A 14,413-nucleotide genomic window follows, 5' to 3' on the forward strand; every position below is an offset into this window, starting at 1 on the left:
CACTAGGTGTGTGTTTGTATCTCAGTATATGGCATCAGATATCTGAGCAGCTCACCGATCGCTGCAGCTGTACACAGCCCATCTGTAAATCGCCCATCCAACTACCTACCACATCCCCATATTGTTTTTATTAACTTTTTTGCACACCAGTATTTATACTTGCACATCATCATCTGCACATCTCTCACTCCAGTGTTAATTTGCTAAATTTTAATTACTCTGCTACTATGGCCTATTTATTGCCTTACCTCATTACTCCATTTGCACACACTGTATATAGATTTTTCTATTGTTATTGACTCTACTTTTGTTTATCCCATGTGTAACTCTGTGTTGTTGTTTTGTCGCACTGCTTTGCTTTATCTTGGCCAGGTCGCAGTTGTAAATGAGAACTTGTTCTCAACTGGCCTACCTGGTTAAATAAAGGTGAAATTAAAAAAATGGAGGATTATGGCACTAGGTGTGTGTTTGTATCAGAACAGTCCCACTTTGACTTTTCCTTCCCTACAACCTTTCAAGATCCCCATATCCAGCAGCTTCAGCAAGTCACCTTTGACCTGGAAGTGAAAAAGAGGGCTGTGTTATTAAGAAACTCCATATAGTCTGTCTGGCAGAAAGCCCATGTACTACTAGAGTAAATTTTCCATGCTGTGTAAAGTGTGACTGTTACTGGTCCAGCAGGGGGCGTTGTAGTCTCACCTCAGGAACATCCACCATCCTGCGAAGCTTCTGGTCTCTCCAGTTCCAGTCCAGAACCAGGAAACGCAGGGGAGGCAGGGTCAGACCCTCTGGAAAAGGTCAGAGGTCAGATAGGAGTCAAATGGGGGTTAAATCCCTGAAGGGGAGTGAATTAGTGCACACCTCCGGTTGAAGGTTAGAGGATCAGAATAAAGTCACAGTAAGTTAAGCCACACTAAGGACAAGCTGTACCTTTCTCAATGAGGGCACTCAGTCTCCCTGGCGTCCCCACCCCGATGTGTGTCACCCCCGTCTGTAGGAGCTTCACCTGCTCCTCTACCTGGGGACAGAAAGACAGAGAGGACGGTCACGCTTGGCTTCACTCACAGAATGGCTCATCTGTACACATTAATATTCATAGGAATCTATTGTACTGTAAGGTCTGTTACCTTGATGTGCTTTGCAAACAGCTTCAGCACTTTGGCCTCTCCCTTGAAGGTGGTTAACTGTCTGGTGAAGATGTAAAAACAAGGGAGCATTATATTGAGCTGAGAAGTGCCATAAAGTATACACAATAAAAGATGATAAATGGCAAAAGAGGGAGATGTGCGTTGTCACTCACTTGATGAGCTCGATGACTCTTAGCGCGGCGCTACAGACGATGAGCAGAACCACAGAACTCTTCTCTGTGTGCTGCTTCTGGACCTTAGCCCATTTGGGACAAACTGAGCGAAAAGAGAAAGGGAAAAACATATATTGTGATACAAGGGACGGATGTCAATAGTCTAAAGTGGCTTCCTCTCCTCTCACAGCAGTGCAGATGAAGGAGAGGCGATTAGGAGGGGAAGCCAACATCAGACTATTGAGTTAATACCCAAGGACACATCTAGGAACATGACAGAAGACTTAGAGCACATATGGGACACAGTCCTATTAGTGTAACATGGAGGTTAAAAAGGAGTAATGTATTGGTGAGAGGTATGTAATGTAAATGTTATGTATTTAGGTATGTATGGTGTGATGGTTAGAACTCACTTTCTTTCAGGTAGGAGGAGAGGCTGTGTGTGAGGTCATTACTCCTCACGAAGCAGGAATCTGGGAGTGACCAACCAGAGAAGAAAGTCACATTAGGAAATTCAGAGAAAGTGAGTAAGAGTGAGAGAGAAAGAATGCGAGAGAAAGAGAGACTTGTCAGCATGCTTCAGTTCGGCTGGCACCTATCCGAACACAGCTAGGCAAACCGAACGAGTGTACTCCCATAAAAGGACAGCTTCAAAAACAAAACAAAAAAAACGGCAAGAGTACAGTTTGTCCATTTTGAGACATCGTAGCCAGTATACACTTCCTCAATAGTCAGAATGAATCTACGATAATTCAAGAAATCTGTCACTCATTTTGACGTTTTGCCGAGGATATCTTAATCACACAATTTTACATCGAACTAAGCTGTTTAGTGCAGTATTTCTTAAAACATCTACAAGATCGCCACCCCCCACCCCGCAGGACGGTTGAGCGAACGTGTGCTAATGTGATTAGCATGACGTTGTAAGTAACAAGAACATTTCCCAGGACATAGAGATGTCTTATATGGGCTTAAATTATTGTTAATCTAACTGTACTGTCCAATTTACAGTAGCTATTACAGTGAAAAATACCATGCTATTGTTTGAGGAGAGTGCACAAAAAACTTATCACGGCAACTGGTTTGATACATTCAACTCTGAAGGTAAATAATGTACTTACATTCAGTAATCTTGCTCTGATTTGTCATCCTGAGTGTCCCAGAGATAAAATGTAGCTTGTTTAAAAAAAATAAAAAATAAAAAATGATATTCAAATGTAGGAACTGGGTTCTACAGTTTGAACCCCTGCTGTGTGTCCCCCATCTACATGTGTGAAGGTTAGTGTCTTTTCTGCAGGGAAGCTAATTATCCATCGTTTCTGACATTCCTTGGAGTGTGTAAACTTCAATTTTTTATTACCATATTATTGTTGTATGTTCTCTATAGATATGTACTTGAAAATGTATCAATTGACCAATTCGGCACATTTGGGCAGACTTGATACAACATTTTGAACAGTAACGCAATGGTTCATTGGATCAGTCTAAAACTTTGCACATACACTGCTGCCATCTAGTGGCCAAAATCTAAATTGTGCCTAGACCCCTAAGATTACATATCGGCCTTTCTCTTACATTTCAAAGATGAAAAAAAAAGAGTTTTCCTTTATATTATCTTTTACCAGATATGTGTTATGTTCTCCTACATTAATTTCACATTTCTACAAACTTCAAAGTATTTCCTTTCAAATGGGATCAATAATATGCATATCCTTGCTTCAGGTCCTGAGCTTCAAGCAGTTAGATTTGGGTATGTCATTTTAGGCGAAAATTGAAAAGGATCCGATCCAGGTTAATGAAAAAATGTGCATGAAAATGAGTCGTCTCTCAGTGAATGACAACAAATCTCTACTGTTGACCAATCACTGACGAAAGGGCGTAGACTTCCGCTTGCCTGAGAAAACATTGTGTGCCCGAACAGACGAAAAAAACAAAAACTCCAAAACAAACAAAAAGTTTTTAAAAAGTCCAAAATGAACAAAAACGTCACAAAATGTCATTATAATATACTGTATGAAAGACCTCTTCTGAAACGTTTCGGCTGGGAAGCATGCGGACACCTTTAGACAGACTGATGGTCCTTAAAGCTCAGACACACCAGTAGGATTGTCCAATGCTTGCCTGCCTACCGTACTTAGCACCTCAGGTGTCGGCAGTCAATCTCTTTTGTGTTCACACAGCAAAGTCCTTTGAATTCGTCATCCACTCAGTCTTGTTAAAATACTCCAAACCAGAAAGTGGCAGTAGTGTTATTTTTTATATATATATATATATATATTTTAGTCATTTAGCAAACTCTTTTCCAGAGCGACTAACAGGAGCAATTATGGTTGTGTCTCGTTCAAGTGCACATCGACAGATTTTTAGGCTCAGGGATTTTAACCAACGACCTTTCTGTTACTGGCCCAACGATCGTAACCGCTAGTTTGGCAATCCATATCCATTGCTTATGGTCTAGATTCCAAGCTATCTGTGCTAATGTTGCCATTTTGTAGAAAGCCCTTGTTGATACTAGCCCTTGTTGATACTAACTTGATAACTACCTAGCAAGATGACGAAGAAACAATTGAATTCCCTCTCCATAATCCCATACTGCCAGTGCCAGCCCATAGCCAAATGTTTAGCTAGCTAGCTAATGTTAGCTAAGAACACTGCACAAACTCGGCAGCTAACACAGGCAGCTGTTTCATGGAAACTATTGTGATTTAATTACAATGTCAATATTTGCTTGCTACAGTGGTTAGCTAGCTTGGAGGAAGTATTTAGTGTTGTGTGCATTGCGTCTGTGCACTTAGCTCGCTACCATTACATATTACTACGGTACATTGCATATGAAGTGTGACTGGCTCATCTGTGGATGTACAGAGAAAATGCCCTCTTTTTTTCCTTTTTTGTTGTTGGCTCCCCCACGTGAGGGTTTGTGCTCTCTGATTGGCTCAAAGTAAAGTTGTTGGCCACTGGCAAACATTGCTACAAGTAGAATTGGCAGGTCCGTCACTACCGGGTCAGGACAGAGCAGGTACCACTTTTGTTCTAGCAAGAGAAGGAATGGCCCGCCACTGTGATAAGTACCTATCGGCAGTGAGTACCAATGTGTTTCATTTATTTTTTTAATTTCACCTTTATTTAACCAGGTAGGCCAGTTGAGAACAAGTTCTCATTTACAACTGTGACCTGGCCAAGATAAAGCAAAGCAGTGTGACACAAACAACAACACAGGTGTAACAGTTGGAAGGTCAAAGGTGACTCACCCTGTAGTTTGAGATCCTCCAGCTCGATGACGGAGCGTTTGTCTTTGAAGTGTTCTAGAACCAGGCTCTGCAGGTCACCCGGAGAGCCCGGTTTGGGTTCCGAGGTGGCGAGGACGTCTGTGATAGTCTTCTTCTTCTTCTGAATACACACAAAGCCACAATTCCCACGTTTAACTCCAATGCAATTGAATGTAGGCACATTTTAACGGCAGTTCCTCTTTGGTACAGCAGGTGTCTCTTCAATGCCCTCCATCCTCAATCTTACCTTTCTCTTTTTCTTGGGCTTTTTTTCTCCTTCATCCTCTTTCTTCTCCTGAGCCATAAAACACGCAGTCTGTGATTTCTGTGTAGACAAATAGAATTGAGAGAAGCAGTACATAATCCAAACAAAAACACATAGAAGTCAGAAGTGTGAAGTTTACAACAAACTATTATATACCAGTGCAGTCTTCTTCTTGACCGGGACTGGGGTTTCTGTTACACTCTTCCTCTTCTTTCCTTTCTTCTCCCGTGGGGATGCTTGCTCTGTGGGCTGTTTCTCCGGTTCTTCGCTCTCCTCCTCTCCCACGGGGGAATCTGAAAGAGCACAAAGTGCAACTTCTAGTGTGACTAATCAACCTCACTGGACAGGCATAGTTACAAGGTGCATTGTCACCAAGAGGAGTATACTTTGTCACCTTGCAAGCCAATGTTGTAACATACAGCCATACCAAATGCCTAGCTAGCTCTCATCCTCGCCTCTAATGCTGTGAAGTCATGCCCAGGCCCCATAGGAAAAGAGGACAGAAGAGAATGCCCGCTCGTAAATACCTCTGGTTTAATTTAAACAGGCAAACGCCACCATCCTACCTCTAAATCTGGACATTTCACAACACTGACTGGCCCCACCGTATTCAGTATTCAGAGCCCCCCTCTTTTTTTCACATTTTGTTACCTTACAGGCTTATTCTAAAATCGATTATTTTATATTTTTTCATCAATCTACACACAATGACAAAGCGAAGAGTTTTTTTGATGTTGAAATTTTTGCAAAGGGCCTTGGTCAGGGAGGTGACCAAGAACCCCATGGTCACTCTGACAGAGCTCCAGAGTTCCTCTGTAGAGAACCTTCCAGAAGGACAACCAATCAGGCCTTTATGGTAGAGTGGCCAGACGGTAGACTCTCCTCAGTAAAAGGCACATGACAGCCCACTTGGAATTTGCCAAAAGGCACCTAATGGACCATGAGAAACAAGATGCTCTTGGAACCAAGATTAAACTCTTTGGCCTGAATGCCAAGCGTCATGTGTGGAGGAAACCTGGCACCATCCCTACGGTGAAGTATGGTGGTGGCAGCATCATGCTGTGGGGATGTTTTTCAGCAGCAGGGACTGGAGACTAGTCAGGATCAAGGGAAAGATGAATGGACCAAAGTACAGAGAGATTCTTAATGAAAACCTTCTCCAGAGCGCTCAGGAACCCAGACTGGGGTGAAGGTTCACCTTCCAACAGGACAACGACCCTAAGCACACAGCCAAGACAACACAAGAGTGGCTTCGGGACAAGTCTTTGAATGTCCTTGAGTGGCCCAGCCAGGGCCGGGACTTGAACCCGATCGAACATCTCTGGAGAGACCTGAAAATAGCTGTGCAGCAACACTCCCCATCTAACCTGACAGAGATTGAGAGGATCTGCAGAGAAGAGTGGGAGAAACTCTCCAAATAAAGGTGTGCCAAGCTTGTAGCGTCATACCCAAGAAGACTTATGGTTGTAATCGCTGCCAAAGGTGCTTCAACAAAGTACTGAGTAAAGGATCTGAATACTTATGTAAATGTGATATTTCAGTTTTTATAAATTTGCTAACATTTTAAAAAACTGTTTTTGCTTTGTCATTATAGGGTATTGATCAACACGAGTAGAGGTGTTTTCTAGACAGAATGTGTAGGCTGAATAGTTTATCAGTTGATAATAAGTTTATAAGACTCCAACGCCTGATTCCCTCTTCATGTGTATACCACCAATAGTTCATTCTAATTCCCATGGATTCATAAGCCTATAAGGTCCTCCCACTACAATACAGACTGTGTGTCTGCATCTGGGCCCTCTACAATACAGATGACTGTGTGTCTGCATCTGGGCCCTCTACAATACAAGTGACTGTGTGTCTGCATCTGGGCCCTCTACAATACAAGTGACTGTGTGTCTGCATCTGGGCCCTCTACAATACAGATGACTGTGTGTCTGCATCTGGGCCCTCTACAATACAGATGACTGTGTGTCTGCATCTGGGCCCTCTACAATACAGATGACTGTGTGTCTGCATCTGGGCCCTCTACAATACAGATGACTGTGTGTCTGCATCTGGGCCCTCTACAATACAGATGACTGTGTGTCTGCATCTGGGCGCTCTACAATACAGATGACTGTGTGTCTGCATCTGGGCCCTCTACAATACAAGTGACTGTGTGTCTGCATCTGGGCCCTCTACAATACAAGTGAGTGTGTCTCTGCATCTGGGCTCTCTACAATACAAGTGCCTGTGTGTCTGCATCTGGGCCCTCTACAATACAGATGACTGTGTGTCTGCATCTGGACCCTTATAGACAGAGGCCATGTCCGAATATCCATACTATACATACATAAACTGCATACTATTTACTCATTGTAGCCCATATAGCCCCTCTATCCTATTTAAAAAGGACTGAAGACAGAAACAGAATTTGGTTCCATTTCAACATATTTATTAGTGAAACCAAAGTGCTGTAACATACAAATGTAATCAAATAGCCTAGTACACACATGTACACTTCAAATGTTCAAATCAAAACACTGTTGTACAGAAGCACGTGGACAGCCGGGTGCATCACAAATTCAGAACTGCTGGAAAGCAACATAGTAAACCAAAGCACTGATCATTGGGAACGAGATCAGAATGACTGCTAAGGCTTAATCCATCAATTAAATAGGTAGCCACGCCTACAAAACTAAAACAATCCATATGTTCCAATCAAACGGCCTGATTAACATGACATCAACAACACAGCCACATCCTGAGTCCCCGGTGCCCACACATTCTGAAATCAAAAGATGGTTTAATATTTAGTTTAAATGCTGACGAAGACCACGAGAACAATAAACACTTTCCAGTGAGAAAACAGACACGCTTTGGGTAAACATTTTGTTGAAAGACTTTTGTTTTCAAAGACGTAGCATACGATGCAATACTCGTTATCATTTTAAGGAGAACACAATCTACTTTGCCTACATTTGAACAGCACTGCAGAAGCTTTGGGTCCTTTCCCAATGAAGAAGACAAATTGTTTTGTTTGGCGGCTTGAATGGATTGTGGAAAAGTGTGCATCGAAATCTACCAAATGAAGAGCTGAGATAACATCCTGGCTTTTAAACCATAATCCATTCTCAAAATGTCGCATACTATTAAACATTCTATTTTCGCCCACCGTGGCGAACTCTTCAACCTCAGGATGTGGCCTGTCCCAAAGGTCCCTCACAGTGTACTACAGGAGCCCCATTGAGAGCATATTGTCTTGCTGCATCACAGCCTGGTACACGTACTCCACCAACGTGGATCGCAAGGCACTACAGAGGGTGGTATGCTTAGCCGAACCAATCATTGGGTGCACACTGCCTGCCCTCCAGGACACCGACAACACCAGGTGTCGCAGGAAGGCCAAGATCATCAGAGACCTCAGCAACCTGAGCCACGGCCTGTTCTCCCCCGCTTCCATCACTAAGACGCGGGCAGTACAGGAGCATCATGGCAACAATTGGAAGACTGGCCAAGAGCTTCTAACCCCAGAACATCAGGCTGCTGAATATCCACTAGTCAGCTACCTGCTCCCCCTGTTTCCTTCTTTAGTGTAATTCACATTTAACTGCATATCTGGTCCTTTAATGGTGCATCTAGTGATGGTTCTGTACTGCTGCTGCTCATGACAAATAATAGATACAAATGATATACTTCTGCCAGGTAAGCCTACTTTGCAGTTAACATTTAATTGAGAAGGCTTGGGTGAAAAAACCCATTTCAACCCACAAGACAGTTATCACATCAACTGGCTACACACGTAGTGACAGACAGGTGCAATATTTCTGGAAATGTATTAACAGACAGTGTGTTAGGATTGGCTTTTTAAGTCAATAGTGGCTAACCAGAGGTAGGATAATGTAAACGTCGCGTTGATTACATAGTAGCTGGGAGCTTGCGGTGTCTGATACTTGTGAGATTTGTTTATGACACTGTGCGATGGAACACATTAAAAATTGCATGCGCTTTCAGAATTATTTGGCGAGCTCCTCTTTGGTGAACTATGGTAGCTCACCATCGACCTGTTGGAGACCTCTGATTTAGAGTAATGCAGTGGTATATGTTTGGAGTAACACATGGGTGTCCACTGATCTTTTTAGTCCACTCACTTTGCAGGACGGTTGGTTCATGCTCTGAGTGTCCAGCATAGCTGACAGTGACATGCATTAGCCAGACATGCAGCTCAAAATACTACAATGACAATGACAAACTGCACCGTCGACCAACTGCGGACCGACTGGAGAGTGTGTGTGTGAAGGTTAACCACTTTCTCCATATTGGTCACCCTGTTTTGTCCTCTCTGCCCCCATCTCGATCTGTCCCTCGTTCTCCCACCATCACTTTTCAGTCAGTCCATCTGTCCAGGGGAGAGAGGGTAGGGGGTTTGTGGGTTTAGGCACTGGGGGGTCGTAGTTAGGGCTGTTGTAGTTAGGGCTGTTGCGGTGACCGTATTACCGCCACAACGGTCAAGAGTTACAAAAGCAGTCAAATTCCACGTGACCGTGTAGTCATGGTAATTAGGCTTCTCCCAGCTCTGATGCTGCTGCTGGTCATTAGTAGCCTACCAAACTTGTTAACTGCTTGTTCTCAGCACTCTATTGTCCCTCTAATCACTCTGACATCAATGCAAATGTAATCAAAAATCTAATCAAAACACTTCATGAGAGCCCATTAGCTCATGTTGCGCAACATTTCTATAGGCTATTCAATTGCGCGAGAAAAGAGCCATGACCTCCACTAAAAAGATCAGCTTTCTATAGGCTAGGCCTACTATATTTATTTCTCAACTTTCCTAATACTAAGCACATTAATTATATTTACAACAGGAATATAGTCTACCTGGCTGGCATGAAAATAAACCACGGGGAAAAGCGTCCTCCATACGCTAGTTAAGTTCATAGATTACATATTTTTCCCAGCTGCCCCGGTTTTGATACAGGTGCATGATAATGGTCCATTCTAAATCAAAACAAATTTCACACATATTATTTAGTATACAGTACCAGTCAAAAGTTTGGTCAAACCTACTCATTCAAGGGTTTGTCCTTCTTTTCTTTTTTTTTTTTTTTACTATTATCTACATTGTAGAATAATAGTGACGACATCAACACTATGAAATAACACATATGGAATCACGTAGTAACCAAAAAAGTGTTAAAACAATAAAATATCAAATATTTGAGATTCTTCAAAGTAGCCACCCTTTGCCTTGATGACAGCTTTGTACATTCTTGGCATTCTCTCAACCAGCTTCATGAGGAATGATTTACCAACAGTCTTGAAGGAGTTACACATATGCTGAGCACTTGTTGGCTGCTTTTCCTTCACTCTGCGGTCCAGCTCATCCCAAACCATCTCAATTGGGTTGAGGTCAGGTGATTGTGGAGGCCAGCTCATCTGATGCAGCACTCCATCACTCTCCTTCTTGGTCAAATAGTCCTTATATAGCCTGGAGGTGTGTTGGGTCATTATTCTGTTGAAAAACAAATGATAGCGGGACTAAGCGCAAACCAGATGGGATGGCGTATCGCTGCAGAATGCTGTGGTAGCCATGCTGGTTAAGTGTGCCTTGAATTCTTAACAAATTACAGTGTCACCGGCAAAGCACCCCCACACCTCCTCCATGCGGAAATCATCCGCTCACCTACTCTGCGTCTCACAAAGACACGGCGGTTGGAACCAAAAATCTCACAATTGGACTCGTCAGACCAAAAGACAGATTTCCACCTCTCTAATGTCAATTGCTTGTGTTTCTTGGCCCAAGCAAGTCTCTTCTTATTATTGGTGTCCTTTAGTAGTGGTTTCTTTGCGACCATGAAGGCCTGATTCACGTAGTCTCCTCTGAACAGTTGATGTTGAGATGTGTCTGTTACTTGAAGTCTGTGAAGCATTTATTTGGGCTGCAATCTGAGGTGCAGTTAACTCTAATGAACTCATCTTCTGCAGCAGAGGTAACTCTGGGTCTTCCATTCCTGTGGGGGTCCTCATGAGAGCCAGTTTCATCATAGCGCTTGATGGTTTTTGCAACTGCACTTGAAGAAACTTTCAAAGTACTTGAAATTTTCCGGATTAACTTCTTATGGCTGCAGGGGGCGTATTGAAAAACTGGAAAATATGTGCCCATTTTCAAACGGCCTCTTAATCAATTTTTGCTCTTACAATATGCATATTATTACTACTATTGGATAGAAAACAGTCTCTAGTTTCTAAAAACGTTTGAATTATTTCTCTAAGTGGAACAGAACTATTTTTACAGCCCATTTCCTATCCGGAAGTGAGATTTCCAACATCGATGTCTCTCTTCAAGACCTTGTCTATAAAAGGGCATGTCACTTAGGACTGTAGAAACACGTCATACGCCTTCCCCTGGGTGTCATGCGGAAGTGAGAGCAGAAAGGACTTGAATATCTCGTCCAGGGACTGAACACAACCTCTTGGAGTGAGACTTGCGCACTTTATTTTTTTTTTCTGGGCGCGAAGTAGGACCTGTACTCGGCTCCTGGAAAACGCTCGTTAAAGGTGAATATGACCTCCGGCTTCGATTTTATTTGATACATGTCACAATATCATCCTAAAGTATGTTTTTTCAATATAGTTTAATTATATTATTGAAATTTATTCTGGACTTTAGACGTGATGCGACGCAAGAATTTTGTCAAGATGGAGAGGTTAGCGTCGCACTGCCAGTGTGCTTGCTAATTCAAGAGGGAAATCGTTCGTTCTGGATCGAAATAAAGACGTTTCTGAACAAAGGACCCCTTGGAGAACATTCTGATGGAAGATCAACAAAGATAAGGACCCAATTTGGGATGCTTTTTCATATATCTGTCGAACTGTGCTATGCTACCGTTCGACTAGAATCAATGCTGCTGTGTGCTAGCTAATGTAGTAAGCTAATATAACGATATATTGTGTTTTCGCTGTAAAACACTTCAAAAATCGGAAATATTGGCTCTTTTCACAAGATCTTTGTCTTTCATTAGCTATCCACCATATATTTTTCTGAAATGTTTTATGATGTGTAATTAGTAGTTGACGTTGGTGTCTGTATTTTCTCTGGCTACTCCCGTGCGATTTCTGACTGTAGCTATGATGGTAGCAGTAATGTAAAACTGATTTATAGCTAAAATATGCACATTTTTTGAACAAAACATAGATTTATTGTGTAACATGTTATAGGACTGTCATCTGAGGTAGTTTTTTCTAGGTTATTTAGGTTGGTTCTAGGTTAGTTAGGTTGGCTTGTGCATGCTACTTGCATCCTACTTGTGCTGTGAAAAATGTCTGTCCTCTTTTTTATTTGGTGGTGAGCTAACATAAATATATGTGGTGTTTTCTCTGTAAAACATTTAAAAAATCGGACATGTTGGCTGGATTGACAAGATGTTTATCTTTCAAATGCTGTATTGGACTTGTTAATGTGTGAAAGTTAAATATTTAAAAAAAATAGATTTTGAATTTCGCGCCCTGCACTTGAGCTGGATGTTGTCATAAGTGTACCGATGTCGGGACAGCCCGCCTAACAGGTTAACTGACCTTCATGTCTTAAAGTAATATCACTGTGCTTTTAATGTGTAAAAATAGACAACATTTTAAGCTAAATATTCTGATCTGTTGCGTCAGATTATTTTATGCTAGTGGTTGTATTGATTTGTATTAAATTGACAGGCTAGTGGTTTTGCTGTTTGTTAGGCCTACTCATCTTGTTGGCTGATAAAGTAAATGTGGACAGTTTTTCCAATATCTTCAATATGCATCTCGGAATTGGATAAGGAAGCACGCAGTTGCGTCCACAATGTGTTGGTCTTCACTTGTAGCCTGTGAGAAAGACCCGATCACGTGATGGAGCACAGAGTACTCAGGGAGAAAGACACCGCCCACTGGCCGCAAAAGGCATCGATTTTTTTAGGGTGCAAAGGGGATGCCGCCGTGAAATTCTAGACATTATCAAGTGCTTGTCAAATTGTGAATGAGAGACTATTGGAGTGTGTACAGCCTGCGCAAAAAAAAACTAAGCAGAGATCATGCCTTTCAAGCAACTTTTTTCAAATCAGAGTTGCATCACGCAGCCTTACAATGTACTAAAAATCAAAACATATAGCCCAATGTTTGTAGAACAACTAGTTACATTAATAACTCTAAATTAAGCATATAGGAATAGCTATCTTTGTTAACTGCTCAACACAGAATAGTCGTATGTGCGCACTCCCTCAAATCGTTTGGAGAAAATATCCTTTCTATTTAATTCAGCTTTGTTCAATGGTATTCTTCTTACCATAAAATAATGCCACGGAATTCTAAGCAAATCTTGTCTGCTAAATGAACTAGTGTAGCCCAGCCATTTAGCATAACCAGATCAGAACCTAACATAAGGACAACTCAGAGTATTCTGTTCTGTTCTTCTGAAATAGACTAAATTTTCTTCATATCACGCTTCTTTAGACCTGTCAAAAAATAAATAATGGACTTACTGTGGAGGTGTAGGCTATATTACATGGATTTATTCGACTTTTTAAAATGTAGATGTTCCAAAGATCTGCATCAGTGTGTGGAAGCCAGGAGATGCTAAACGTGTTTATGTTAATTAACGACCAATTACAGTGAGACCGACAGTTATTTACTTGACAATCACCGGCTGACTAAATTTCCTGACCGCCACAGCCCTAGTCATAGCAGGAAAGAGGGTGTGGGTGTGTGTGTGTGCGCGCGCATGTTACATTTAATTAGGGCCAACTCATTTCTGCATGGTAGGTCTGATCCTATCCACTCCTCCCTGGCCCCACCCCTTCCCTCTATCCTTCTTTACAGTCATCTGTCAGGGCAATCGCTCCCTCTCTCCATCCGTCCACCCTCCCCATCCCATCTTTAAGGACCAAACCACACACTCTCCATCTCACACAGACACACACATCCCCCTCTCTTTCCTTCCTATCTGGACATCTGAGGAAATGTGAGGACACAAGAGAGAAAAGAGAATAAAGGAGAAGACAAAACACGGACAAGAAGAGCGCATAAGGGGGATCATTTTATTGGATGACAGTGAAGGAGGAGGAGTACCAGACGGAGTAGCACAGCCAAGGCCTCACAGAATCACCTGTCTGGTCCATCAGCCCTGCAGGTACGTTGGCCTGTCTATTAACTGGTCTGGTGTTAACCCAGGTTGACAGATAGAAAGTCAGACCAGTTAAATGGTCTGTCTGAACACTGGCTTTGTAGACAGAGTTGCTCTCATAGAAATAGAACCTCCTCTGGGCCGGTCTGCGGTTGCCCTGGGCCGGTCTGCGGTTGCCCTGGGCCGGTCTGCGGTTGCCCTGGGCCGGTTTGGATAGAGCTCGTTTTAGCTGCTGTTTATTTCTCAGTTCTAAAAATTGTGGTTGTCTGCTTCTCAAGTTTGACTGCCTTCAAACTCCTAACACAGTCGATGTGTGAGGATCTGAGTGTGTGACTGACTGTGTGAAACTGAAATGATGCCCTTACTTCTGTCTGGTGCTGGGAAACAAGGACTGACTCACCAAACACAAGTCCCTGGTTGACTTTGAACAACCCAGACTATTT

The 14,413-nt window shown here is 42.5% G+C and overlaps 1 protein-coding gene across 1 annotated transcript in view; it reads right to left on the reverse strand.

The window, feature by feature from the left end:
• Positions 1 to 374: 374 nt before the first annotated feature.
• Positions 375 to 14,413, reverse strand: part of cmss1 (cms1 ribosomal small subunit homolog) — a 79,837-nt gene continuing 65,798 nt past the window's right edge. Inside the window, exons 2-10 of the mRNA XM_039007170.1 lie at positions 4,991 to 5,127; positions 4,817 to 4,894; positions 4,552 to 4,690; positions 1,714 to 1,773; positions 1,301 to 1,403; positions 1,128 to 1,188; positions 931 to 1,018; positions 700 to 788; positions 375 to 557 (exon numbers count right to left, since the gene is read on the reverse strand). Of these exons, the coding sequence (XP_038863098.1) occupies positions 474 to 557; positions 700 to 788; positions 931 to 1,018; positions 1,128 to 1,188; positions 1,301 to 1,403; positions 1,714 to 1,773; positions 4,552 to 4,690; positions 4,817 to 4,894; positions 4,991 to 5,127 (839 nt within the window). The 3' untranslated portion in view covers positions 375 to 473. The remainder of the gene's footprint in view (positions 558 to 699; positions 789 to 930; positions 1,019 to 1,127; positions 1,189 to 1,300; positions 1,404 to 1,713; positions 1,774 to 4,551; positions 4,691 to 4,816; positions 4,895 to 4,990; positions 5,128 to 14,413) is intronic.

The sequence above is a fragment of the Salvelinus namaycush genome, chromosome 13, assembly GCF_016432855.1.
Source record: "Salvelinus namaycush isolate Seneca chromosome 13, SaNama_1.0, whole genome shotgun sequence".
In the NCBI taxonomy this organism is placed as follows: Eukaryota; Metazoa; Chordata; class Actinopteri; order Salmoniformes; family Salmonidae; genus Salvelinus; species Salvelinus namaycush.